General features: G+C 58.2%; 15 protein-coding genes across 15 annotated transcripts; 10 read left to right on the top strand and 5 right to left on the bottom strand.

Annotated features, from left to right (window-relative positions):
• Window positions 1-399: 399 nt before the first annotated feature.
• Window positions 400-4,537, top strand: PHSY_006051 (hypothetical protein; the record flags this gene model as incomplete). Its single annotated transcript, XM_012336654.1, has 2 exons — window positions 400-1,590; window positions 2,033-4,537. 2 exons carry the CDS (start codon window positions 400-402, stop codon window positions 4,535-4,537), a joined length of 3,696 nt encoding a protein of 1,231 aa, XP_012192044.1.
• A 267-nt stretch (window positions 4,538-4,804) lies between these two features.
• Window positions 4,805-6,001, bottom strand: PHSY_006050 (hypothetical protein; the record flags this gene model as incomplete). The annotated part of the gene is made up of 1 exon (XM_012336653.1): window positions 4,805-6,001. The coding sequence occupies one exon, from the start codon at window positions 5,999-6,001 to the stop codon at window positions 4,805-4,807; it is 1,197 nt and encodes a 398-aa protein (XP_012192043.1).
• A 541-nt stretch (window positions 6,002-6,542) lies between these two features.
• PHSY_006049 (hypothetical protein) lies at window positions 6,543-7,889 on the bottom strand (the record flags this gene model as incomplete). The annotated part of the gene is made up of 1 exon (XM_012336652.1): window positions 6,543-7,889. One exon carries the CDS (start codon window positions 7,887-7,889, stop codon window positions 6,543-6,545), a length of 1,347 nt encoding a protein of 448 aa, XP_012192042.1.
• Window positions 7,890-7,989: 100 nt separating this feature from the next.
• PHSY_006048 (hypothetical protein) lies at window positions 7,990-8,265 on the top strand (the record flags this gene model as incomplete). The annotated part of the gene is made up of 1 exon (XM_012336651.1): window positions 7,990-8,265. The coding sequence occupies one exon, from the start codon at window positions 7,990-7,992 to the stop codon at window positions 8,263-8,265; it is 276 nt and encodes a 91-aa protein (XP_012192041.1).
• A 92-nt stretch (window positions 8,266-8,357) lies between these two features.
• Window positions 8,358-10,212, bottom strand: PHSY_006047 (likely protein kinase; the record flags this gene model as incomplete). Its single annotated transcript, XM_012336650.1, has 2 exons — window positions 8,358-10,081; window positions 10,167-10,212. 2 exons carry the CDS (start codon window positions 10,210-10,212, stop codon window positions 8,358-8,360), a joined length of 1,770 nt encoding a protein of 589 aa, XP_012192040.1.
• Window positions 10,213-10,323: 111 nt separating this feature from the next.
• Window positions 10,324-10,683, top strand: PHSY_006046 (glutamyl-tRNA synthetase; the record flags this gene model as incomplete). The annotated part of the gene is made up of 1 exon (XM_012336649.1): window positions 10,324-10,683. The coding sequence occupies one exon, from the start codon at window positions 10,324-10,326 to the stop codon at window positions 10,681-10,683; it is 360 nt and encodes a 119-aa protein (XP_012192039.1).
• Window positions 10,684-10,954: 271 nt separating this feature from the next.
• PHSY_006045 (hypothetical protein) lies at window positions 10,955-11,158 on the top strand (the record flags this gene model as incomplete). Its single annotated transcript, XM_012336648.1, has 1 exon — window positions 10,955-11,158. The coding sequence occupies one exon, from the start codon at window positions 10,955-10,957 to the stop codon at window positions 11,156-11,158; it is 204 nt and encodes a 67-aa protein (XP_012192038.1).
• A 39-nt stretch (window positions 11,159-11,197) lies between these two features.
• PHSY_006044 (hypothetical protein) lies at window positions 11,198-11,815 on the top strand (the record flags this gene model as incomplete). The annotated part of the gene is made up of 1 exon (XM_012336647.1): window positions 11,198-11,815. The coding sequence occupies one exon, from the start codon at window positions 11,198-11,200 to the stop codon at window positions 11,813-11,815; it is 618 nt and encodes a 205-aa protein (XP_012192037.1).
• A 938-nt stretch (window positions 11,816-12,753) lies between these two features.
• Window positions 12,754-16,740, top strand: PHSY_006043 (ankyrin repeat protein; the record flags this gene model as incomplete). Its single annotated transcript, XM_012336646.1, has 1 exon — window positions 12,754-16,740. The coding sequence occupies one exon, from the start codon at window positions 12,754-12,756 to the stop codon at window positions 16,738-16,740; it is 3,987 nt and encodes a 1,328-aa protein (XP_012192036.1).
• Window positions 16,741-17,102: 362 nt separating this feature from the next.
• PHSY_006042 (potential nuclear thioredoxin peroxidase) lies at window positions 17,103-17,802 on the top strand (the record flags this gene model as incomplete). The annotated part of the gene is made up of 2 exons (XM_012336645.1): window positions 17,103-17,374; window positions 17,472-17,802. 2 exons carry the CDS (start codon window positions 17,103-17,105, stop codon window positions 17,800-17,802), a joined length of 603 nt encoding a protein of 200 aa, XP_012192035.1.
• Window positions 17,803-17,809: 7 nt separating this feature from the next.
• Window positions 17,810-18,967, bottom strand: PHSY_006041 (hypothetical protein; the record flags this gene model as incomplete). Its single annotated transcript, XM_012336644.1, has 1 exon — window positions 17,810-18,967. One exon carries the CDS (start codon window positions 18,965-18,967, stop codon window positions 17,810-17,812), a length of 1,158 nt encoding a protein of 385 aa, XP_012192034.1.
• Window positions 18,968-19,196: 229 nt separating this feature from the next.
• Window positions 19,197-19,442, top strand: PHSY_006040 (hypothetical protein; the record flags this gene model as incomplete). Its single annotated transcript, XM_012336643.1, has 1 exon — window positions 19,197-19,442. The coding sequence occupies one exon, from the start codon at window positions 19,197-19,199 to the stop codon at window positions 19,440-19,442; it is 246 nt and encodes an 81-aa protein (XP_012192033.1).
• A 304-nt stretch (window positions 19,443-19,746) lies between these two features.
• On the top strand, window positions 19,747-21,267 carry PHSY_006039 (protein phosphatase type 2A phosphotyrosyl phosphatase activator; the record flags this gene model as incomplete). The annotated part of the gene is made up of 1 exon (XM_012336642.1): window positions 19,747-21,267. One exon carries the CDS (start codon window positions 19,747-19,749, stop codon window positions 21,265-21,267), a length of 1,521 nt encoding a protein of 506 aa, XP_012192032.1.
• Window positions 21,268-21,398: 131 nt separating this feature from the next.
• On the bottom strand, window positions 21,399-22,238 carry PHSY_006038 (hypothetical protein; the record flags this gene model as incomplete). The annotated part of the gene is made up of 1 exon (XM_012336641.1): window positions 21,399-22,238. The coding sequence occupies one exon, from the start codon at window positions 22,236-22,238 to the stop codon at window positions 21,399-21,401; it is 840 nt and encodes a 279-aa protein (XP_012192031.1).
• Window positions 22,239-22,770: 532 nt separating this feature from the next.
• On the top strand, window positions 22,771-25,053 carry PHSY_006037 (threonyl-tRNA synthetase; the record flags this gene model as incomplete). The annotated part of the gene is made up of 1 exon (XM_012336640.1): window positions 22,771-25,053. One exon carries the CDS (start codon window positions 22,771-22,773, stop codon window positions 25,051-25,053), a length of 2,283 nt encoding a protein of 760 aa, XP_012192030.1.
• Between the last annotated feature and the right edge of the window lie 171 nt (window positions 25,054-25,224).

The following is a 25,224-nucleotide window of genomic DNA, read 5'->3' as shown; positions in this document are numbered from 1 at the left end:
CAGGCGCTCTCTTCGACACTCGACGCATCCGTCTGCGCTCTATTTGTCGCTCCTCAGATCGACGTCGCTCGCTACACCTCTACTCGATCGCCTCTGCTTTAGTTCCGGGAATCGTTCTCCGCCGGTACACCGCCTTCAAGGACCAACATTCCCACGCTTCCCTATCGTGGCTGACGCTGCTGCATTGAACCCTGCATCGCAGTCGGCTTTGTCTGATCCGCATCAACGCACGAGGACCACAGCATCCTGGCGGATAGCTACATGGCGATGCACTCGCAGCTGCGCTACATTTGCTGAGCTTCAATTCCAGCGTCTGACTTGCTCGAGTCGTCGGCGTTTGCGCCTCACAATCCCCGGCTCGCGGCTCAGTCTGCTCTTCGGCAGCGCACGTTTGCCATCATGACGCCAAGCCAAACAAAGTCAGGCTCCTCCTTCGATCCATCTTCATCATATTTACACTCGACACACGTCGATGCTAGCGACCACCATCACCACCTTGCAAATTCATCGCGCACTTCTGATCATCATCCTCACATACGGACCTCGGAGTCGTCCAGTTCCACGTTCGCTTCTTCGTCCAGGCATACTTTGGATCAGGGCAACAACACAAAACGCACATCGAAGCAAGCAGCTTCTAGCTGTTCCACCAGACCACAAACATCAGCCTCGTCACCGCCATCCTCGCCAGCGTCTGCGGCCGCAGTTGACGAACGAGACCTAGAGTCGCAGTCGCTGTCAGCACATTTCCCACTGCAAGGCTCACAGGAAGGTCTCCATTCCAGCATCGCCTCGAACCGTAGCACCCATTCAGATCACCCCAACACGTCGGCTATGGCCACGCTTACCGTCAACACGCCTCCTGCAGTCCATCAAACCGATCCGATGCTCCAAGTACGCTCGACAAACAGTCCGCTCCACAAGTCGGCTGCCTCTTTCCACCACTCACATCGTTCGCCTTCACCTCCACCCCCGCCTGCCCCGTACACACAACCTCCTGTCACATCTTCATTGAGCAACGTCACTTCTGGCGACGGCTGGGCCATCGTCCCCAAGTCCCCAAGGTGCACCTCTTCGAATTCCGAGGCTGCCCTCGCATCGGCGAATGCATCATCTAGCGCGTCTGCGTCTGCGTCTTCGACAGCACAGCACGCCAACGCAGACGACTTTGCCGGTCTAAGCCAAGCTGCTTACGCAGCAGCCGCCAACGATGCATCAACTCGTCGCTGCGGGCCCGTCGACCTGGCTTCCAGCTACGATGTGCCGTTTGGAGAAAGGGCCTCACCCGCCATCATCTCGCTCGCTCAGCGCAATGCTAGGCCCTTGAGCCGCAACGGCGTACATCCGCCCAGCCCTTTGACCTTGTCTCCCGCATTGGCGAGCGAGCCCATCAATCCGTCTGGCGCACATCGAGGTGGTCTTCGTGGATCCGATGAAGATCTCGAGGTCGCCGACAAGGATGCTGCCATGGACACCTCAGACGACAACTGCGCATCTACCGGCGCAACACCTCTGGTGCCTCCAGCAACACGAAAACTCTGCGTTCGACACCAACGCATGGCCGACGAAGGCACCACCGCCCGACTGCAAAAGGTAAGCAACTACTTTCGCTACGACGTTCCGCCCTCACTGTCTTTGTTCCCCTCCCCATTTCCCTTCTTTCATCGCCTTGTGACTCGCTGGTTGCTCTCTTTTCCGGAGTTCGCTTGGAGTCGTAAGGTAGATGCAGATCCGGCAGAATCGTGTCGTCCATTGTTTCTCGCGGGCGCTCGAGGCTGTCTAGCGATTGCCGTAGGGGGTTTCCCCTTCTGGCGGTCGTGGATCGCGATTATGCTATAACGAAACACTCTGTTTGAAGCCTCGATCTGCCTTATAGGTCGTGTGCTATAAGTGATGTGGTACATGCCTTCTTTTCTCTTCTTCATTGTTTCGAACGGCACTTGGATCTCGCCGGTCCTCTTCCTTTGACGAGACACAACATACTGACTGTCATGCTGCATTGTCCTTTTTTTTGCTGCATTTTTAATGCCCGTAGTCCATCGAAAGCCTGCCGCTCGCCGATCAGACCGCCGTCAACACCGTGTGGTCGCTCTTTTCGTCTTCGTCCCACTCGCGCAGGGCGCTGATCCTCCAAGGCATTCTCACCATGTGCTGCTTCAGCCAGCTTTCGCTGCTCTCGTCCGAGCTAGCCCTCGCTATCCGCATCGACCCGTTCTCGCTCTTCCCGCGGGAAGTTTCGCTCAAAGTGCTCGGCCATCTCGACGCAATGAGTCTCGGCAGAGCTGCCCAGGTGAGCCGATCCTGGAAGCAGCTTGCCGATGACGACCTGCTCTGGCGCAACATGTGCGAGCAGCACATCGAACGCAAGTGCGAAAAGTGCGGCTGGGGTCTTCCGTTGCTTAGCGAGCGCCGTCGTCGTGCGCCCGGTCCCGCTGTGCAGCTCGGCACTCCCGAATCGCGCGACCTCAGCTCCGATGGGTCGGGATGCACCTCGTCCACCACGCCGGGCTCGCTCAAGCGCAGCATCACTGCCGCTGCCAACGCCGCTGCGCTCGAAAAGCAGTCACGCTCGCGGGCCTCGAGCCCCACCCCCTCCGGCGGTCGCAACCACTCCCGCTCCGTCTCTGGCCAGCGTGATTCGCACTTGGACGCCATCCCGGAGCAGCGCGACCGCGACGCCCCTCCTCTCAAGAAGCAGCGAAGCGGTCTCAACGGCGAGGCCAATGCCTCTGGCTCATCGTCGGGCGCTGCACCAAAGACGCGTCCTTGGAAGTCGGTCTACTGCGAGCGACTCGCCATCGAACGCAATTGGCGCCGCGGTCGCTACACGTCACGCATTCTCACGGGGCACACAGACGGTATCATGTGCCTTCAATTCAACGAGAATCTGGCGCACCCAGCATTCCCGGTCGTTATCACGGGCAGCTACGACCGCACTGCGCGCATCTGGAACCTCGAAACGGGCGAGATGCTGCGCGTGCTCGAGGGGCACACCAGGGGCGTGCGCTGCCTGCAATTTGACGAGGCCAAGCTCATCACCGGATCCATGGACCGCACGCTCAAGATCTGGAACTGGAGGACGGGTGCGTTGATGCGCACGCTCGAGGGTCATACCGAGGGTATCGTCTGCCTCCACTTCAACGACGACACACTTGCCAGCGGCAGTGCCGACAGCAACATCAAGATCTGGAACTTCCGCACCGGCGAATGCTACACGCTCCGCGGTCATCGCGACTGGGTCAACGCCGTGACGCTCTGGACGGGGCCTGCCGCCAAGAAGCGCCAGCAGCGTCTGCGAGAAGCTCTTCGGGAATCGCGTACCGTCACCTCGATCAAGGAGGAAGATCCCACCGCCGCCGGCACTTTCCTCTTCTCTGCATCAGATGACGGCTCGATCCGACTCTGGGACCTGGGCTTGCGTGAGTGCCTGCTCACGTTCGAAGGCCATGTAGGCCAGGTGCAGAGCCTCAAACTCGTCATGATGGACGACGAGGCGGTGAGGAAGCTCGTCGGCGGCGCAGCTGGCGGTGTCGATGGCGAGTCGTCGGCTCAACAGCGCAGTGGCGCACGACAAGCTTCGACTCACTCGAACGGGAATGCGCACGAGGAGGCGGTAGCCTCTGGGGATGCAGATCAGGACATGCTTTCGGTCGAGGATCAAGAGTCGTACTTCCTCGGCGATGCCAGCCTATCGCCATCGCGCCGACAGTTCGAGGGAGGGCTGGCGTCGTCTGTAGGAGCGGCAGATATCCGTTCCAGCAGCGTCAGCAACGGCAGCGCATCGACCAGGCTTGGTCCTGCGCGTCGAATGTCGAATGCAGCCGAGATCCCAGAGCGCTTCTACCACGCAAACGGTAGCAACGATGCTGCACCTCGTCGAGGAGTAGGTGCCTCGTCGTCACAGCAGCAACAGCAGCGTCGTCGCATCGACAAGAGCCTGTTGCGGGTGCAGGACCGTCTGTGTGCAGCAGGACTCGTCGAGCCGCTGCCTCTGGATGCCGAAATGGGCGATCTGGACCCTACCATCCAAGCCGCGCGCTCGACGAACGGCAACCGATCGGGCGACGAATCGCAATCCAGCACTTCGAAGGACAAGACCGCCGATCGACACCACGTCAAACCGCGTCCCGTGCTTATTTCCGGTTCGCTGGACAACACGCTCAAGATCTGGGACGTGCGTACCGGTCGATGCATCCGAACGCTCTTCGGTCATGTCGAGGGCGTGTGGTCGTTGGACGTGGACAAGTTGAGGATCGCGAGCGCGTCGCATGACAGGACGATCAAGATCTGGGACAGAGATACGGGGTACTGCCAGAACACGTTGGTAGGGCACAAGGGTGCCGTGACGTGTGTCAGTTTGAGCGACGATAAGATTGTCAGCGGTAGCGATGATGGCGATATCAAGGTGTGGAGCTTTGCTGCACAGTCGCAGACAGGTGCTGGAACAGGGGGACCAGGTGCGGGTGCGGGTCAGCATCGGTTTGCTACGCCGGTGACCGCTAGTGCGGGGGATTTGGGCGGACCTGCTCCGCCCGCTTAGTCTGAGAACGGTCGTTTTTGTTTTTTTTTTACTCTTTTCGCATGCATGCAAGTTGTTTTTGATCTTCCGCAAACGATGGTTCGCAAGTGTGAGATGATGGGTGATGCGTCAGCTCGCTGAGACCTCTGTCCTGAGCCGACACCACTTGAGGCTGAAAGACAATAAAACCTGATGATGACAGCATGGTACTTTTACAGAAACGGGCCCTTTCGTGTTGGGGAATGGGGGATCACCGGGGGGTATAGCTATAGAGAATCTTGTGCAGATCTACGACTCAACGACCTCGGTCTGCTCTTCGACGACGCCGTTTTCGTCTGCCACTGCTGTGGACGTCGCGACAGCCTCCGCGCTGAGTGGTTCGACGGGAGCGGCATCGACCTCTTGCTGCTCGGTATCGACTGTGCTCTCCTCCGGTTCGACGCCATTAGCCAGCGAGTCTTGCGTCTCGACCCCGTTCGCGCCCGCATCCTCTCCCTCTCCCTCCACCTGCGCGGCATTGAACTCCTGCAACTCCCTCATCTCCTCCTCCCCCCTCAGTGGCCCTCTCTCGCCCACCGCTTTCTCCTCATCCCTCACCTTGAACCGCAGATTCTCCTCGTAAAACTGCAGCAGCTTCAACGGACATCGATGGTGCGCAACCACGCTCTCGAACGCCAGCCGGTCTCCGCTCTCAAAGAGTACGAAGACGCGGATCTTGTTGTTGGGCATCTTCTCGACGGCTTCTACGCGCTTGACGATGGGATCCCAATCGGGGATGCGCGCGTAGCGCTTGCGCAGACGGTCGAGCTGGATCGCGTGGAGGTGCTGGGCTTCGAGGAGCGTGCGTTGCTCGTCCGAGAGGGTGGGGTCGGAGCGGATGCGGAGGAGCGCGGGGTCGTTTTCCGTGTCGATGAGGGCGTCGTCCGGGGTGGGTGAGCGGGAGGCGGCGAGGTCCGGGTTCTTGCGTTTCGTGCTTCGAGACGATGTCTCCCCCAGCGTGAGCGTGGATTCCCGTCTCGAGGTCCTCTTGCCCGCACCACCCGACAGCGCACCCGCACCGCTCTTAGCCGCAGGACTCGAAAGCGAAACACTCGACTGTCTCTTCCCACCCCCACCCTTCTTCCCCTTCGAACCCATCTTTTTGACCTTCTTACCCGGAACTTTAGCCCAGTACTCCTGGATCATCTCCTGCGCTCCTCCCATATCCGACTCGTACACCCAGCTATTTTCGCTATCAGGATACCCCTTCCACTTGACAAAGTACGAAAGCTGGCCCGCGGTGGTGGTCTCCTGCGAGTGCGAGACGATGTATTCGATCTCGTACTCGTCTTCGGGTTCGTCGGAAGCTGCATCGTCACCATCGGCTGCTGCGGCAGAGTCGGGTGCGATGGCATCGCCGTTGGAATCGACCATGAGGACGTCATCGTCGGACGATGGCGCAGCACCATTTAGCGTGGATGTTGAGGGTCCCGCGACGGACGACATGTTGTAGAGTCAGTCCCAAAGCTACAAGCTTTCGGAGGAATGGCAATGGTTTCTGTCGATGTGCGAACTGTACTGGACGGGATCCTGAAGAAGAAGCAAAAGCGAGAATGATGTTGGAAAGGAGAGAAGAGAAGAATCACAGACACGGTTCCCGCATTGCATCCCCTGCCCAACTACGGATTTTGCGCACAGACGCCTCAAAAGCGCGTTTTTCAGAAGGAAAGAGGCAGTGTCGCAATTGTGCCGCGTCCCTCTTCGATTCTTCCAGTTGCACCTCAGAAAGAGCAGGACGTGTCTGAAACAAGAAAAATGACAAGGTCGCGTAGAGAGAAACAAAGTTGCGCAACCTCGCGCGAACCTGTGTAACGCTCCAGCAGCCCGGCAACTTTCAAGCAGCGCAACTCAAAGTCCAGCGAGCTACAGTAACAGACCCGCTACTGGTGTGTCTTGCTCAATAGTCTTGCACCCGCACTCTTTCCACTCGTAGCAATCCACACGCACCTTCGAGGTTGTTCCTGTATGACATTTAATCACCTCGCATCTACTGTCCGTTCCTCGACAAGTGATCATACGCAATCCAGTGACCTACAACTTTAGCCATATCATCCGAATGCTTCAGACAGAAAGCGTGGGGCATCCCGATCCTGCAGTGCGTGCTCGTCGCCCTCGACCTTCCGTAATGATACTGCATGCCTCGTGCGCTTGCTCCGGTGTCCGGCTTCCCATTTGCCGCCGCCGACGAGGAGACAAAGTCGTCCTCGCTGTCGCTGCTGGACTCGTTGACCTGTGCTTCGATGACGATCTCACCGTTGGGTTTGCGGATGGCTTTCGCGTTTCGCAGATCGGGGATGCTGCCCGGAGAAGAGCGGTATTCGGACACGCTGAAGCTGCGGGTTCGGACGTGAGATTTGGCTCCGACGCTTCCGAGGCGCGGTCGCGTGGCGTCGAGTCCTAGACCGGGTGGAAGGTGGACTCGATGCAGGCTGAGAGAGCTTTCCACCTGGGTGCGGATCCACGAGGGTGCCCACGAATCGCTGTCTTCGCTCGCCCAGTAGGAACGCACCCTTCCACCCGCCGCTTCGCTCGTAAACTTGCTGATCGAGTCCACCGTCGACGCATCCAGCTGCTGCACTGTCGAGAACTCGTCCTTTGCCATCCTGAGCGCGTTGAACACCGCACCTCGGGTCGTGAGCAAATCCGCCGTCGCCAACGCCGCTGCTTCCGGCTGCCCCGTAATCAACCTCACCAACCACACCATCACCCACAACGGCAACAACGTAAACACCAACAAAGGTATCGACAACAACGCCATCGAAACCGGATTCAACAACGCCAACTTGATCTTCCTCGCATTCGGCGTCCTCCCAATCCACGCCAACGTAGGGAACAACATGTGCAGTCCATCAACCCCGTCCGGTCTTGCCTTCAACACCTCCGTCGCTATCCACGCTCCGATACTGTGTCCCACCAACACCACCTTCGTCTCCCTCTTCCCGTCGACGTTGTACATCTTGTTCACGGCATCCACCACGGCGATCTTGTGTCGAACCTGATCGCCGAGCGTGCAACCGTATCCTTTGCTAGCTTGGGCCTGGTTGAGTTTGTTGTCGCCCCATACGGGGTTGGAGCCGATCTTGGGCAGCGGCGCATGACCACGATGCGAGACAGAGAGGATCTCGACGGACGAAGTTTTCAGGGACGACGAGGTGTAGATCGAGTGGAGGAAATCAATGTAGTACGACGAGAGACCGGGGTTGCCGGGGATGAAGAGCAGAACGACGCGCGGCGGGGTGGCTGTGGGTGAGGGCCACCATAGTGCCTGTGCGCCGGCGAAGGAGGTGGTGATGGGCAGGGAGAGCGAGCTCGCGATCGATGGTGTTGGCCGCATATTTTGCTAGTGGTCGAATTCCAGCGACGACCGGGATGCTTTGTGCTTCTTGTCGGGGTCCTCGATATAGTGTGCGGAGGCGAAGCAGCGTTTGAGCTCGATGCGCAAGTCGATTTGTTGTACGAAGTTTCTATACTGTCGGCCCGCTGATCTACGTCCGGTGCTGATGTCGTGGATGATCGTGACAGGACAACTCTCCGGCAAGGACATTCCGAAGCCGTGTTCGAATAAGTTCCGCCACTGCGGTTGGATAGCCACCGGCCCGTGCACGCGCTACTGGGCGGCAACCCTAAACGCGGAGAAAAAACAATATTTCAAGATCCGCCCTCACAGACAAGAAGATTCACACATATCCAAGATATTCCGCCGATACTGATGTAATTGAAAAGGATTGGAATACGATGCGATGCGGATGGAGAACAAGATGTCGGCACCAGGCCGATGGAGACGTTAGGGGAAGTTTCATACTCAAACTTTGCCTTCCTTGCGATTGGAGCTGGTACCCTTGAACAGCTTGCCAAAGACGGATTCGCGTTTATGATGTTTACCTGCTTCAACGGTGGGAGGAGCTGCTGGGGCAGAAGCGGGTTCGGCGTTGCCGTTTCCTCGTAGGCGGCTGGCCGTACGTTGAAGCATGTTCTGAGCTGATGGTGGAGGTGGTGCTACTGCTGAGGCGTCGCTGTCCTTTTCGGCGTTGACTCGCTGAGGCGTCATCGTGGCTGTGGTGGAAGATGAGACCGATCGTTGCTGTGACGCTGGCGTTGGCGACGTCAAGTCTCTGCTGCGATTGCTACTGCTGCTGCTGCTGCTGTTTGGCGATACCTCTGCGACCTTCGTATCGCCGCTGAGTTTGAGGGCAGTCGGCTCTTCGTCCGCGCTCTCTGGCACCGCCATCGGTGACGCCTTCTCCCCAATGGGAGCCAGCTGCGAATGGCCCACCGATAAGTCGCCTTCGACCCCATCTGTACCTCCGCCATCCGTCTGCTCGAAAGAGACGGATTTACGATGCGACAATCGACCGTCCACAGAACGATTGCGCCGTTTGCTAAGGCTGTTCTGAAGATGCGCCTCCTTTGTCGGCGAGTCGTCGTAGCTACTGAATCTACGCATTAGGCTCGTGTCGTCTCCCTCTGTGGCGAGCACATGCTGACCATCGATCGAAACGAGCTTGGTCGAACGAACGGATCCGTGAGGCGAAGGCAGAGACACGACACCCGTAAAATTGCGAAACGGATCGAGCTTTTCCAGGTTGGGCGTGGTGGTTCGGCTGTGGATGGTGTCAAAATCCCAAGACAGATAGTGCTGCGTCGAATGGATAGAGCCTGCACGACGTCGCTCCTGTCGGTCAGCGAGCGGTGGCAGCCCGGCTAGCACCGCCGAGATGAGGTATTTGGGTGTCTTGGCTTGTTTGAAAAATCCATGCGCCAGAAGCTTGTCTGCCGTGGGTCGCTTGTCAGGGCTCTTTTGCAGACACTGACGAACAAAATCGTCCATGAGCTTCGAATACCTGTGTGCACCGCCCGTGCGATCCAGTTGCGGCGGCTCATCCTGCATCGTGCGCATCAGCACCTTGACCGGATTGAGCTTCGAATTCGGTGCTCTCCCTTGTGCCAACTCGAGCGCGGTGATGCCGAAGCTCCAAATGTCGGCCTTGGTGCCGTAATGCTTGCGCTCGATCACCTCGGGCGCCATCCAGCAAGGCGTGCCGACAAAGCTCTTGCGCTTGCCTTCGCTCGAGACGCTACCGGACGACTTGTCCGTGTCACCTACAAAGACGCCGACGCCAAAATCGCCGAGCAGGACGGTGCCGTCGTCGTCGACCAGGATGTTGGCCGCCTTGAGGTCGCGATGGAGCCAGCCGTTGACGTGCAGGTAGTTGAGGCCCTCGAGAGCCTGTTTGAGCACGGTGGCGATGACGATCTCGTCAAAGCCTTCCGGGTGGGCGAAGCGCATGATGTCGAGCATGGAGCCGCTACTCATGAGACGAGTGGCAATGTGAAGCTTGGAGCCTCTGACCCAGCAACCTCGCACTCGAAGGACGTTGGGATGCTTGGAGAGCGACATGAGCTGCGTTTCTCGGCGCAGCTCCTCGGTGTCGCGACCGTAGGCTTCGAGATCGATGACCTTGATGGCGCAAGCCCTGTCGAGCGGTTTGAAGACGCCTTGATGTACGACGGAGGATGCTCCGAAGCCTGCGAGGGAGCAGTGAGGGAATCGAGATCTTGGTTGTCAGTATCAGATTGGCGGCCACGGGGATTGACTCAAGCTCAAACGTACCGATCACGTCTCCTACGATATAATCATCGCCGTTTGCCGAGTACATAGGCTGTAAGGTGCATCGTCGGATCGAGGTGAAGGTCAGTATAGTCGCGCAGGAGTGAGAAGACGCATACATAGAGCAAGGCTACTTACCCAGTCATCGTAGACGGAACCAATGTGCATGGCGGCTCGCATCTTGGCCATACGGCCGATGGCGGCATCTTTGTCCCTGGCACTGTCGCGCGAAGTGCTGCTCCGAGGCGTCAAGACGGGCGAGACACTGAGGGTGGATGCTGGACCCGACGTTGTGCTTGAACCGGACGTCGGTGCAGCGACATTGGAGTCGAAGGTGCTGCTGCCGGAAGCAGCCGATGCCGACGCAGACGCAGATGCGCTGACCTTGCGCAGAGCGTCCAGTGCCATTCTGTATGCGCAGAGTCTCTATCTGGCGAGCTTGCGTTGGGGCCAAGCTTTTGCTCGCCAGGGGGAGAAATCTGGCGGCAGCGCCGATGCGCCGATGCAGGCGTCGAATTAGTGCTGCGTTGGACGTGAATCAGCAGCGAGAAGAGCGAGCTTCAACTTAGTCGACCGCGATGTTGCTTGTGTTGACTCGAGCTTAATTCTTGAGATCCTGATCCAATGTTCTCGTGAAGAGCGTGACGAGAGCAAGACTACAGTTTCATATATGCGACGGTGCAGATGACGGCCGTCTGAGAGGCTAATCCGTGGGAGCGGGTGTTCTCGAATCTAGCCAAGCCTGCTTGCTTGCTGCAGCGGGGTCGCCGATAAGCTCGTGGAAAGGCGAAATGAAGTCGATGCGGGTCTATTTGTCGCGTGCGCTGTCGAACGCCAAGATCTGCTGGAGCAATTGTTCCAAGTTACCAGCCGTCTGCAGTGATCAGTGGTGCCGTTCAGAGGAAAGAGAGGCGAGGATGCAACGGAAGGACGTGGATGAAGAGGTGAAAGGGAATGACAAGCGGTGCAGCGTCGAGGACCAACAACGGAGATGATCCCCGAGGATCGACCGTGTTGATGCCGCGACAACGTCGATGAGGCTTGACGGGAAGGAGGCTCGATCCTCTTCCAGCGCGACACGAGGCGACCGACAATGTGATGGAAGATGCAATGCTGCAGCACGCCAAGCTCCACAAGGAGCAACATCATCCTTACTATACCACGGCAAGCGCACCAAAGCAGACACGCGCCACATCGCTTATCCTCACAACCGAGCAGGACCCTGTTTCAACCTTTTTCTCTACAGGCTACACACTGTACACTGTCAAGTTTTCCTTAACTGTGTTTTTGAATATTTTCGGACAGGCCGGTTGTGCGCGCTCACGAGGAACGAATCGCCTGCATCACCCCTGCAGCGAGCCGCTGAAGACAGGAGCATTCAGCAGCCACATCATCGCCAGAGACTTGAGGCCAAGACCAAAAGGCTACGACAATGCTTCAAAAGTAGAAGGGTGATACATCAGAAAGGATGTACGTCACACACAGACACCACCATGAGCGATGACAGGGGCGTTCCGCGTAAGAGAGCTTGGATTGCCGCGACGGCTGCATGCGGGCCCTCTCTGGCTGCATCGGCTCAGTCTATTCGAGCACAGATGTTCAAGTCGATGATCGGGCAAGTGCTCGCGTCAAGTGCCGATGTCGACATTTGAAGCCGCTCCATGCGCTGCGACGCCTCGAACTAGTTTAGCGTGGCGGCAAGGCGGCTCTTGCCATCATTGACTTGCGCGCACTATGACGCGGAGTCGTGGGTGAAGCGCCAAAGTGGCACAGTCGGCCTTCACACTTTGGAACGCTCCCGGGCTTGTCGCAGCCAAGCCGAGACGAGACGACGGCGTGTGACGGCGGCAAGACTCGAGGTGGCAGCTTGCTTGACACGAGCCAAGCAAGGAAATGATCCGATTTTGCGCTGTCCCACACCGCCGGAGCTCGTCTCTCATGCACGCTTCAGCCCACTTTCTTTTGCAGCGAGGTTCTAGACTCGATTTTTGGGTTGACGTGCTGTGTGCGTGTTAACTTAGCACGGCCCACCTTGTTGGGTTCAACAGCTCGACGTATCGACTCCACTTTGTCATCTGATATCGCTTTCTGAGACGAGGCGCGCTCCCCCTTGTGTTCGCCCACTCCGATCGACGCTCCATCCTCGTCGCCATCATTTGTCTTTCACAGCTTTGCCTTCTTGGCTATCCCCGCGGCCTAGCGAACGAAAGCAACGATCTGACCGCTCGTCTGGCGCAAGCACAAGTGGCACCATTCCACCGCAGCCCGCCATCATCCACCGAGTGTCTCATCGACGACCGTCTTCATCAGCACGTTCCAACTCAACAACCCCGCCCTCATTTTGGCCGCAACTCACGCGGTTGCAGCGCGGAAGCCGTATCTTAGCACTGCCTATAATCCTTTTTTCACCAGCCATCCAATTCCGTCGGTCGCCGGAGATCAACGTCGTCTCAGCATGCAACCTCCGCCATTCTGAGAGAAGGTCGCTTTCCCTACAGCTACGTCTGGCCTCCTTCTTCGGACGCCTCGCGTCGCATTGATATCGCTTTGAGGCGTCCATCGTAGAGCGCCTCAGCTCGATCGCATCACCATGCTGCGCAACGCTGTCAGTCGCACCACCCTCAAGGCCGTCGGTCAGGGCGGCCTCGGTGGCTCCTCCAGTCATGCAGACGGTATGCATCCAAACCTCGGTCTTCACAGCGCTGCTGCCACCGGAAACATCGGCCTTGTCAAGTTTGCTCTCGAAAACGGCCAACCAGCCAACAGCAACCTCAATGGCATTTTGCCTCTCCACGCTGCCTGCTCCGGTGGCAGCGAACAGAGCGTGCGCATGCTCATCCTGCACGGCGCCGATGTCAACGCTCCACGTCTCAGGGCAAAGGGCTCCGCAGCTGGACCAGGTGCCGAAGGATCCACCCCCCTCCACTTTGCTGCTGCCAACGGCCATCTCGAGATCGTGCGCATCCTCCTTGAGGCCGGTGCGCGCCCCGCTGCCGCTGACAAAGAAGGCGTCACCCCGGAAGCGCTCGCGCTCGGCGCAGGTCACATCGAATGCGCCAACCTCGTTCGTTCCTGGATCTCGGCTTACGGGTCCAACGGCTTGGCCGGTATGGTTGAATCGCGCGAGACCGTCAGCGGCGACGTCACTCTGGGTCCAGCAGGCTACATCCGTTACGCTGCCTCTGGTGGAAGCGCTTCTCCCCTTCCATCTACAGCCGCACCATCTGCCGCCAACTCGACTCCCGCCTTGTCCAGCACACCTCAAGCTGCCGTTCCTCATTCCGCAACCAAGTCATTCAGCACTGCTTCCACCTCGAACCTCACGACGCAGTCGTCCTTCGACACGCTGCCAGCCAACAAGAGCGGATCGCTCTCAAAGACCAGCTCCAATCCGAACCTGCGAAATCAGGTCTCCTCGTCTGCGACGCCTCCTCTACCCGTCGCGTCACCCACGTCTGTATCCGTCGCTTCATCTCCTCATCCAGCATCGGCATCAGCATCGACAATCGCGACGCCCGTCACAGCTGCAACCTCCCCGCGGATGACCACCTTCCCATCCACTCAGCAACCGTACGAGCCGGTCAGCGTCGCTACCGCCATAGGATCAGGAAGCGTTCGCGAGTCTAAAAGGCGACCGTCGCTGCCGTCGATCTTGGAGAAAGCTGCGCATCCGGCTGCATCCTTGCGAGCGGCTCTGGCCAGCGGCTCGTCGGCTCACACGGGCTCCATCAGCTTTTCGCAGGCATCATCTGTCAGACAACCAGACGTCTCGTACGACGCCAATAGTTTGAGCCCTGGCAAAAGACCTGCCAAGCTTGCAGGCAAGCGCAGCCTGTCCAACATTCTTAGAAAAGCCACCGGCTCGAACCCGATCGGCAGTCAACAGCAGTCGACGCCAGCTTCACAGCACTCTGGTTCCTCCTACGCCGACACGACCGCTGCTGCTAACAACTACATGCTGAGTGGTGGCGCGATCAACATGGACGCGCTTGCGAAGCCTGGCCGAAAAGCTGGCAGGCCATTCGAGCACCAACGCCCCTCGGCCGCCTCCTCCCTCCGCGGAACGCGACGCAATACAGCTGGCGATAGCTCAGCTGAGGACCAAGAGGCATGGAGACATGTTCCGATAACACCTGCCACGCTCTCCGAATCGCGGACGGAAGCTGGCGCGTTGAACCAGCCGCGCACGCTTCGAAGCACTTCCTCCTCTTCGTCACTTTCAGCAGCTCGCGATCTGTTCATTGCCGATAATCAGCGCAGAGCCCGTGCCGGCTCCAACGAGCGGGTCACTAGCAACTCGCGTCTGCCGCAACGTGCCAACGCTTCGCTCGACCTGCTGCGCCCGATAGGTTTCCTTGGACAGAGCGACGACCCAACAGCATCAAGAAAGAGCATGGACAAGTACAGGGTGAATTCCAATCAAAACAGCCGCATCGATGCCATCATGCGTGCAGGTCTCGCTCTGCCATCAGCCTCAGGATCGACGTCTAGCAGTCAGCAAGCTGGAGCATCGTCCAACGCACCGCACTTCGCCAGCAGGGACAGGTCGGTGAGTGGGTCTAGTTCCCAAAGCGCTGCGACCACCGACAATGATGGGCAAACGGTGGAAGAGACCGCGGATGAAGACGATCTACAGGAGTTTCTCGATCACAGCGCTTCCCAGACTGGTGACAGCACCTTGGATGGCGGTGAGCGGCACGATTCACATCGGCTTCCTGCAGGACTACGTACCATGACCGCGCTTCGGCAGCAGAGCAGCAGGGACGCCGGAGACACTTTGATGACCGACCCAGCAGCTCCGGCTCACTCCCTCGTCAATGCGCCCGGGGCCTTACAAGACGGAAACCCGAGCCACAGCAGCAGCAATACGCCGCTCACTCGCGTCACGCGCGATCGATCCGGCAGCCACGTCTCTGCCGTGAGCTCAGGCTCTCAATCCGGTCACAGCTCCCGCGGTACGGACTTTGGCCAGCGAAACTCGCCGGGTCTTGCCGCGGGCTATCAGGCCATGTCCATCGCCGAGGAGAATGGGTTGACATTGTCCGCCGGCCCTGCATCGACAGCAGGCACTTCAATCTCATCTCTGAGCCGAGCCGGTCGAGCTCCTTCAGTCACCGAAAGCATCACGAGCCATGCTTCGTCATCGTCGCTTCGTTCCAACTTTCTCAGCGCGGCCGAGCAGGCCCAAGCCATTCTAAACCACGAATCGCCCTACACGTCTGACGGTCCGGATGGCACAAGCACCTCGTTGGCGGCGCAGCTCGCTGCCTACGGAGAAGCATTAGCTGTGGAGCGGAAGCGAGCTGGAGACGTACGGAACGGTTCCTCGCCCGCCCTGAGCGCACGAGGAAGCAACGCAGCACTACGCTCTAAGCTGCCAAGCGTCAGCGAGGATCAATCGCCTTCGCGATCCGCGAGTCACAATTCGCGCAGCTTTTCGGTGAGCGAACAGCGCCACCCCAACTTGCCCGCAACCGCCGCACAGTCTTACAATCGACGCGTGTCTCGCAGGCCGCACAGCAGCGAAGGCCAACAGGACGCAGCCAAACGCGGTACGTTCGGTTCGGTCACCACGACGATCGGCCCTTCGACACTGTCTGCAACGGACAAAGCCAGGCTAGGGCTCGACAGGAGTCCTGCACCAAGTCACGCCAATGAAAAGGTAGCGGCGCACGACTCGCGAGGCGTATCGCCACACACGATTGATGTTCGCCGAGAGGGATCGCCTCTGCCGCAACACACGGCACAGGGCCACGCCGAGGTCGCTGCAGCACCTGGCCCTAGCGATCGACCCGCCGCCGCGATGCCGACCAAGGGTCAACCTCGACGTCGTCACGAGCCCGTGACGCTCAGCTCCGCCTCGATCTTACCGCTGGACACGGCGACACCAAACCCTTACGCAACGGGTGCAGCCGCAATCGATGTTGACGACGAAGACGATCCCAAAACTCCTGTTCTGGGCGGTGACAGGGCGACGATGGACAAGTTTGCTACTTCGACGCGCAATCTGCATCATCACAGCCCGTCGTTGCCAACAGAACTCGAATCGTATACTACGGCCAGATTTGAACGTCTGCCGGATATCGTGCCGGCCGGTGGCAGCGGTCCTGACAGCAGCACGGGCAGTGCAGCGCCGCCCAGACCACCGCCCCGCAAAGAGTCGATCCACCCCTCGGGCCTCGGTCTAGACAGTCCCAGCATCAGCAGCGACAGTCAAACGCTGACGCCCGATTCGGTCCAATGGCAGTCATGGCGAGCCGAAGACGGGACGGTCGGTCGCGGCGAAGACAGTTCGACCCAAGAGAAGCCAACAAGATCCACCTCTTCCAGTCGATGGGACGGACTGAGAAGGCCGAGCCTCAATATGCTGCGAAGCGTGACTTCCTCGTCGACAAATTCGCAGACACCGAGCCACGCTTCCTTCAGCGGCAGCGCAGAGGATCACGGCCACAGCCGATGGTCGACCGAGGACAGCACCGTGCTTGACAAAGCAGAGCAACAGGCTTCAAGTGGTGGGAGCTCCAGCAAGCGCGGATTGGTGCGCAACCTTTTGCATAAGGCCAAGGGAACATCCTGAGTACATGCTTTTCCCTACAAGCTGGCGATGTGAGCAGATCTGTTCCTTTGTATCATGCCTCAGAGAAACATCGCCATCGAACAAGCCTCTTGCAGTGACACAGATTGATGCGATCGAGTGTGAGATTCTCGGCCGCTGGCCTTAGGGAGATATGTGGGGGTCTGAGGCGAGCGTGTCGCGCAAAGTGCACTTCTTCGCGTCCAGAACCTTATTTTCCACCTGAGCACGGACCAGAACGCAACTTCTCTGCAGGCTTCCATTTCGGCGAAACCTGTTTCTCGTTCCTTTCCTCGATACCACCCCCATCCACCTTGATCTCGTTTGCAATCATCTTACTCACGCCCCAGTCAAGAGCTTTCAGGATGGCCGAAGAAACAGCTCCAAGGCGAAGCGCACGCACAGCAGGCAAACCCGCGCCCTCCGCGCCTGCGCCTACGCCAGCGGTCAAGCGAAAAGCTCCGTCGAACGAACCAGCCAAGAGCGGCGAAAAGAAGTCCAAGCCTGCTCCTACCACCAAGGGTGCCTCTGCTGGTGGCCAGATCAAAGTGGGCGACTCGCTGCCGAGTTTCAAGCTCAAGCTGCAAGACGGCAAAGAGATCGACACGGGTTCGCTCAAGAATGCCGTTCTGTTTTCGTACGTCTCGCTCTCTCTCTCTCTCTTCCATGCTTCTTTCCCCCTCCTTGACCTCCTTTCCACCTACTGACTCTCGTCTCTATTTCGCAAACTACAGGTACCCAAGGGCAAACACATCCGGTTGCACAACACAAGCCAAACTCTACCGAGACAACCACACCTCCTTCACCTCTGAAAGCTACACCGTCTACGGTCTATCCAACGACTCTCCCACCTCGCTCTCGTCGTGGAAGACGAAGCAGTCTTTCCCGTACGATCTGATCTCTGACCCGCAGCGGAAGCTCATCAAGGCGCTCACCGGTTCGGATGACAAGACGAGGAGGAGTCACTTTGTGGTGGATGGTGAGGGAAAGTTGGCTTTCGTAGAGTTGAGCGTCAAGCCGGTGGAGAGTTGGGAGTCTGCATTGGAGTTTGTGAAGACGCAGTGAGGAAAGGCTAGCGGAGTTTGACTGCGTGGCCGGTCTTGAGAGGGGTCAGGCGGGTCGGGAGGGTGGAGCCGAATTGGTGGGTGAGGAAGGCGTGTAGCCGAAGGTCGTTTTCTCTTTGGTTCTCGTCGAGAGCGGGTGGAGGGGGAGGCTGGTCCTCGGCGTCCCAGGAGTCCGGGGTATCTTGCGGCTTGACATCTTGCTTTGCGTCTTTATACGAGGACTCAGCCGGGAGGATATTGGTGTTGAGCAACAGCAGCTCACCCAAGAATCTCTCCGAATCCTCCATCTCCCTCCCCGTTCTCTGTTCTACCGTTGCACCGCCCTCGATCATATCCTTCACCGCCTCTCCCACCGGCAAATACATATACGCCCTCCTCGCCACCCCCCACGCAGCATTCCTCATCCCACCCACCACTTGCAACAAAACCAACCTCTGCCAACCATCCACCTCATACCCTCCACCCTCTCCTCCCTCCAACACCCTCGCCAGCGCAAACGGATCCACATCGCGCAACGCAACATACACCCGATCGCACATTCTCCCACAATCCCCTAGATCACCGTGTACCTCCTCCTCAACCTTTTCTTTCACGATCTTGTATTCGCGTAATCCACGATGTAACGGTTGCAGCATCGCTCCTGACGAATCCTCGTTGGAGTATTGCCCGAGACGTGTTGCCCGACCTGAAAGACAGAGGATCTGGAGGAGATAGAGAGAGATGAATCGCTGTCGTCTTTCGTGTCCCTTTGCGGTGCTTTCAAGGCCGAGGTGCTTTGACAGCTGTTGTAGATCTTCGTCACCTGCCTGCTCTTGGACGGGTGTGGAAGGGTATAATTCAAGTACAAGTCTCGGCAGACTACTCGCCAGCTGCATAACATCCCCACACAGTAGACTCAAGTACACCGAGCACTCGTACACCTTCACCGCAAATTCGTCGATCCTTTTGCTCGCAACTAGAGCTTCTCGAAGTTTCCGAACAAGCAGGAGGATCTGCTGGAGCTCTTCCTCCCCCTCTCCCACCCGATGTTTAGGTGATGGAAGAAGGTAGTGGGGGGAAGTCAAGACCCTGGGTGGAGAGGTGAGGAACGGTATGGCTTTGGTGGTGATTCGGGTGGAGATGTATTGGCGTAGTTCGTGCTGCACGGAGAAGGAGGTGAGGTCCATACTGCCTTGGTCGGAGAGGGCTGTGGAGAGGAGGGAGGTGGAATCGAGACCGCGCGAGGGCGAGGCGAGGAGCGCGAGACGGTCGAGGGATTTGTTGCCAAGTGGCCGGGATGCGTCGCGCACAGTGAGGCCATCGCGACGGTCGACAGCTGACGGTTGGGTATGTGGCGGTTCTGCTGGGCGTCCATGTGTGATCGATGCACGTGAGAGGCTGTCGGTCAGCGAGGAGATGGAAGGATCTGGAGATGCGGCTGAGGACGACGATGCGGAAGCCCATCTCGAGGTTGAGGATCCTGCGGCACGGTTCGTCTGTACTGCGCGAAGTGGAGCTCTCCAGGCACTCGATGACGAGGACGATGATGTCCTGTCGTCCGGTCGAGCTCGCCACGACGGTGATGAAGCATTCGAAGAGCTGGACGCCGTGGAGGTGTTTGTGGCCCATCGACTTTGTTGCGTGCCGTTTGTCGAAGGCTGACTGGTCCGAGCTGGTGGCTGCTGCTCCGCTGAACGAGCTTGAGCCACTCTTGTGCTCGACCATCTAGATTGATCCGTCATTCTCGTTGTTGATGTTGCATGAAAGGTAGAAGAGAAAGAGCATGTGTTTGTGTCTCTCGAACCTCCTCCACTTCGCAAATCGGCTATTCCGCGCACGAGACACTTCCAACACGGCAGCCTCGGACCCTGAAATTTGAATCTCGAACAACACCGAACCGTCCCTGGTGCTCCCTCCCTTTCTCTCCCTCCATCACTATCACATCGTTCGTTGTCCTCGACTCACCATGCCGATGATCACACCAGCATTACGGCGTGCGCAAGCAGGCGCGGCCACACCCGCACCAGCATCTTCCTCCTCGCCCGCCGCTTCATCCTCCACCACCGCCACCCTCCCCTCCCAACCACTCCCGGACCTACCTCGCATCCCCCTCTCCCCCACCACACTCTCCCGCATCGCACCACCCATCAAAAAGATCCACTCCGACTCCGATCTTGAATCATGGAAGCGTTCGTCCGCATACTCCACGTACACACTCTTTCTGCAACGCATCTGCGAGGCTTCCGTTGGAAAACCCACTCGACTCCCATCTCGACCCACCTCAAACCCAACTACACCCGTAGAAAAACTCATCTCACTCCTGTACCAACTCGACTCGTGGACGGACGAGATCGAGCCTCAATCCAAACCCCAGCGTTTTGGAAATCTCGCTTTCCGCGATTGGGGACAGAGGCTGGGCGAAAGGATCGAACAGCTTCACTATGATCTGCTGCCCGAACAACTTCATCCCTTTGTGGTCGAGTTGCGAGAGTATCTCATGGATGGGTTTGGTAGCTTCGTGAGGATCGATTACGGAAGTGGACACGAGTTTGCTTTCTTCGCTTGGTTGTGTTATCTCTATCGATTGGGGTTCTTTGATGGCGACGAAGGCGATGAGGGGAAGGTGGAAGAGCAGATCGGCGTGTCCATCTTTCCATTGTACCTCATGGTGGTGTGGAGACTTCAGGATCGATATGGACTCGAACCAGCCGGATCACACGGAGTCTGGGGTCTAGACGACTTTCAATTCATCCCTTACATCATCGGCTCCTCTCAACTTCGTTCTCAATCCTCCCTCCGACCCAACCAGATCATCACCGTTTCCTCGCAAACCCAGCTCCTCCCCCAGCCGTCCACACCGGCAGTCCTCATCTCAACACCCTTCACCATCCCTGCATCTAACCTCTCCGGAGACGCCGCCGAGGTGGTACTCCCGAATCTATACCTGACATCACTGTTGCGCATCCAAGTGCTCAAACGAGGACCGTTTCACGAACACTCTCCTCTGCTATGGGATATAGCTACTACGGTACCGAATTGGGTGAAAGTGCACGCGGGGATGCTGAAGATGTATGCGGCAGAGTGTTTGGGTAAACGAGTGGTGGTGCAGCATTTTCCGTTTGGTGGGGTCGGGTGGGTTTGGCAGGATGCACCGGAGAACGTCACGGCAGGCATGGCGAAAACCAGTAGCAACAGTGCGGCGGCTGGTGGGAGGAGTATGGCATTGGGTGGATTGCAGGGCAACATGAGCAGTATGGGTAGACCGACGGAGAGGATCACGAGGATGCCGGCGGCGGGTGGAGCGGTGCCGGCTAGAGGTGCTGTCGGTGGAGTGAGGCTGGGTAGCGCACTGGGTTTGCCAGCTAGAAGTGCGCAGACGAGCAGGCCGACGGGGACGACGTCGAGCGCAAACCCACAAGCACCGACCAAGGCGGAAGACACATTCGTCCCTCCGCTAGGTCCAACTCGCATTCCCAAACCACAATGAAAGCATGCCGCCGTCACAGCACACACATAGACACAGACACCCATCACAAAACTTGACCTGACAATGCAAATTTCAGATCATCACCCACAGAGACACGATAAAAGTACATTGACCAAAACTTCGCGCGCGCACTAAACCCCCCTGCGCAGCGTGACCTTCATACTGGAACGAGACGACGACTGTGGCAGACCCACTTCTCCCGCCGCTGCCTCCGCCGAGTGCGCTGCCGGCGCAGGACTTGCACCTCGCGCCTCGCGTCTAGCCGCTGGTTCGGGGCTGACGCTCTCGGTGTACTGTCGAAGTCGCTCTGCACGATCGCCCGTGGAAGAAGCGGGCAGAGGGGCAGGTTGTGGAGAGTGATGTCGCGAATCGTAGGATGACGAGGTTGCGTAGGTCCTTGCATGTGATGACGCTGCTGCTGCTCCTGCGCGGTCGTGTGCGTGCGACCTGGAGACGGGTGGTGGTGGTGGAGGGTAGTCGTCGTATGCCGATCCGTACGGCGCTCTCGAGTTTGTCGGCGCTGCAGATGAAGATGGACGGTACGCTCCACTCCTATCACCTCCGCTGCTAGCCGCGTATCCAGCGTACTCTCCTGCCCCACCCCTAGCTCCACCACTCGACGAAGCAGCTGCTCCCCCCGCGGCTGCATACGGATCATCACGACGCACGTCGATGTCGTAGTGCTGCGGCGGCGGCGGCGGATACGTAGCCACACTAGGCGTCGCCTGCGATTCCGCCTCAAGACGCTCGTAGAGGATGGCGCGCTCGAGACGCATGCGCTGAATGCTGCGTTTGATGCCGAGCGTCTTGAGATGGAGTTTGTCGTTCTCGACCTCGATCTCGCGCACCTTTTTCTTGAGCTCCTTGTACTTTAGGCGATACTTGGCTGCGTCGCCTTGAATGGCGACGGTGGAGGAGTAGGCTTTCGATTTGGTCTTGACCGGCTGCGTTGCGGGTGTTGGTCCTGACATGGTGGTGAAATGCCGTGAGTCGCGACGATAGACCGACGCGTGCGTGGATGAAGGTGGTGATGGTGCTGAAGATGAGGAGAACAGCGCTCGGCGTTGCTTCCGGTGAGGAACTGTGACGGTAGAGAACGCGAGAGTTGGAGCAATCGGCTCGTTGACTGAGCGAGGTCGGATGATGCGATGTGCTTGGCAGTCGATGTCGAGTGTGTGATATCCGAGAGTGAGGAATGGCAAGGGCGTTGAGAATTGGTCGGTGCGGAAGCACAGTCACGTGCGAGAGAAGAATTGGACGGCCAAAAAAAAAAGCAGAAATAAAATTAGTTAGTTCAAACTGGCGAACAACTCTTCCAGGGTGTTGGATGTCGGACGTGCCGGTGCATCAGCGCTTTCTGACTCGAATCTCACCAAGCCGATCAAGTTGAGTGCGCTCTGACCTTCTTCCAGCGCAACCACCATCGACACCGTGAAAACCAGATTGGACTAGACTAGGAAGCTATTCGCAGCTCCTCTCTAGTCTCTCCACGCCGCTGCCACCATGTCGTCGTCAGCACCTCAACCCGTGTCTTCGTCGGCTGAGCCACGAGACCCGGTCCAGAACCTCACCGACGCCGCCAAGAATGTCGACCTAAATGCACAGCCAGACCAAAAGCAGCAGAAGCAGCCAAAACAGCAACAGCAGGGACAGCAGCAGCAAAAGGGCGAAAAGAAGCCAAAGGCAAAGAAGGAATCGGCAGATGGCGCATCAAAGGCTCCGCTCGAGTTCACCCCCAAGCCTGCCTACTTTGACCACCGTATCGCCATGTTCGAAAAGCTCAAAGCAGAGCAGGATGCCGAATTCGCAGCAAAGCCTCGTCAGCCCATCACCGTCACCATGCCAGACGGATCCACCCGTCAAGGTACCTCCTACGAGACTTCGCCCATGGACATTGCCAAGGAAATCTCCAAGTCGCTCTCCGAGAGGATCGTCATCTCCAAGGTCGACGACAACCTCTGGGATCTCGAACGTCCCTTGGAGGCAGACTGCAAGCTCGAGCTCTTCGACTTTGACTCCCCCGAGGGCAAGCGTGTCTTTTGGCATTCCTCCGCCCACGTGCTTGGCGAAGCCTGTGAGAAGCACTACGGCTGCCACTTGTGCATCGGTCCCCCCACCGAAGAGGGCTTCTTCTACGAGATGGCCATGGGCGATTCGGGCGAGCGCATGATCACCCAGACCGACTTCAACGCACTCGAGACGCTCATCAAGAACGCCACCAAGGAGAAGCAAAAATTCGAACGTCTCGTCGTTTCCAAGCAGCAGCTCCTCGAGATGTTCAACTACAACAAGTACAAGCAGCACATCATCCAGTCCAAGATCCCCGACGGCACCTCCACCACCGTCTACCGTTGCGGACCCATGATCGACCTCTGCGTCGGCCCACACATCCCGCACACTGGCCGAATCAAGGCCATGACCGTCCTCAAGAACTCGGCCTCGTACTTCCTCGGCGACCAGAACAACGACTCGCTCCAGCGACTCTACGGTATCTCGTTCCCAGACGCAAAGCAGATGTCCGAATACAAGCAGTTCCTCCTCGAGGCTGCCAAGCGCGACCACCGTAAGATCGGCAAGGAGCAGGAGCTCTTCATGTTCCACGAGCTCTCACCCGGTTCGTGCTTCTGGTTGCCCCACGGCGCGCGCATCTACAACACGCTCCAGGAGTTCCTCAAGTCCGAGTACCGCCAGCGTGGCTTTGACGAGGTCGTCACCCCGAACATGTTCAACTCGAAACTCTGGCAGACTTCGGGTCACTGGCAGAACTACAAGGACGACATGTTCGTGCTCGGCGTCGACAAGGAGCAGTTTGCCCTCAAGCCTATGAACTGTCCCGGTCACTGTCTCATGTTTGCCTCACGCGACCGATCGTACAAGGAGCTGCCGCTGCGACTGGCCGACTTTGGTGTCATCCACCGAAACGAAGCCTCCGGTGCGCTCAGCGGTCTGACAAGAGTGCGACGATTCTGTCAGGACGACGCCCACATCTTCTGCATGTCGAGCCAGATCGAGCAGGAGATGGCTGGCTGCTTCGACTTCCTCCAGCGTGTGTACGGCCTGTTTGGCTTCGAGTTCAAGCTCGAGCTTTCGACCCGCCCCGAAAAGTACCTCGGCGACATTGAGACGTGGAACGTTGCGGAGAAGCGTCTCGCATCAGCGCTCGACAAGTTCGTCCCCGGCAAGTGGGAGCTCAACCCTGGCGATGGTGCCTTCTACGGTCCCAAGATCGACATCACCATCTCGGACGCCATGCGTCGTCACTTCCAGTGTGCCACCATCCAGCTCGACTTCCAACTTCCGCAGCAGTTCAAGCTCGAGTACCGCACCGCCGTCTCTCAGGGCGGAGAGACGCAAGCCGAACGTCCCGTCATGATTCACCGCGCCGTCGTCGGCTCGTTGGAACGATTCATCGCCATCCTCACCGAGCACTTTGCCGGCAAATGGCCCTTCTGGCTGAGCCCACGTCAGGTGCTCGTCGTGCCCGTCACCAACACCGTGTTCGACTACGCCAAGAGCGTCCAGCAGCGTCTGTGGGACGAAGGCTTCTTCGCCGACGTCGACCTTAGCGACAACACGCTGCCCAAGAAGGTGAGGAACGGCGAGATCGCTCAGTACAACTTTGTCTTTGTCGTCGGTCACGAGGAGATGCAGACCAAGAGCGTCAACATTCGCAACCGTGACGATGCCAACCAGAAGGGGAAGGCTGAGACGATGGATTTGGAGAAGACGGTGGCGGCGCTCAGGTCGCTCAAGGCGGAGAGGAGGTTGGAGAACAAGCTGGTTTGATGTGGAGGAAGTGGTAGACGGTTCCGATGTGTTTTGTAGCACAGAAGGTTGGAGAGTAATGATGATCACATCACACGTTTGGTTGAGACAAGATTGCATTTAGTGGGTATCGATCGAGGTATCAAATTACGAGCGTATTTACAGCACTGATTCACAACTGAAGCTGGTATC

Source organism: Pseudozyma hubeiensis (genome assembly GCF_000403515.1).
Source record: "Pseudozyma hubeiensis SY62 DNA, scaffold: PHS57, whole genome shotgun sequence".
Taxonomy (NCBI): Eukaryota; Fungi; Basidiomycota; class Ustilaginomycetes; order Ustilaginales; family Ustilaginaceae; genus Pseudozyma; species Pseudozyma hubeiensis.
Note: the sequence above shows the minus strand (reverse complement) of the source record. Positions and strands in the feature narration are given on the sequence as shown.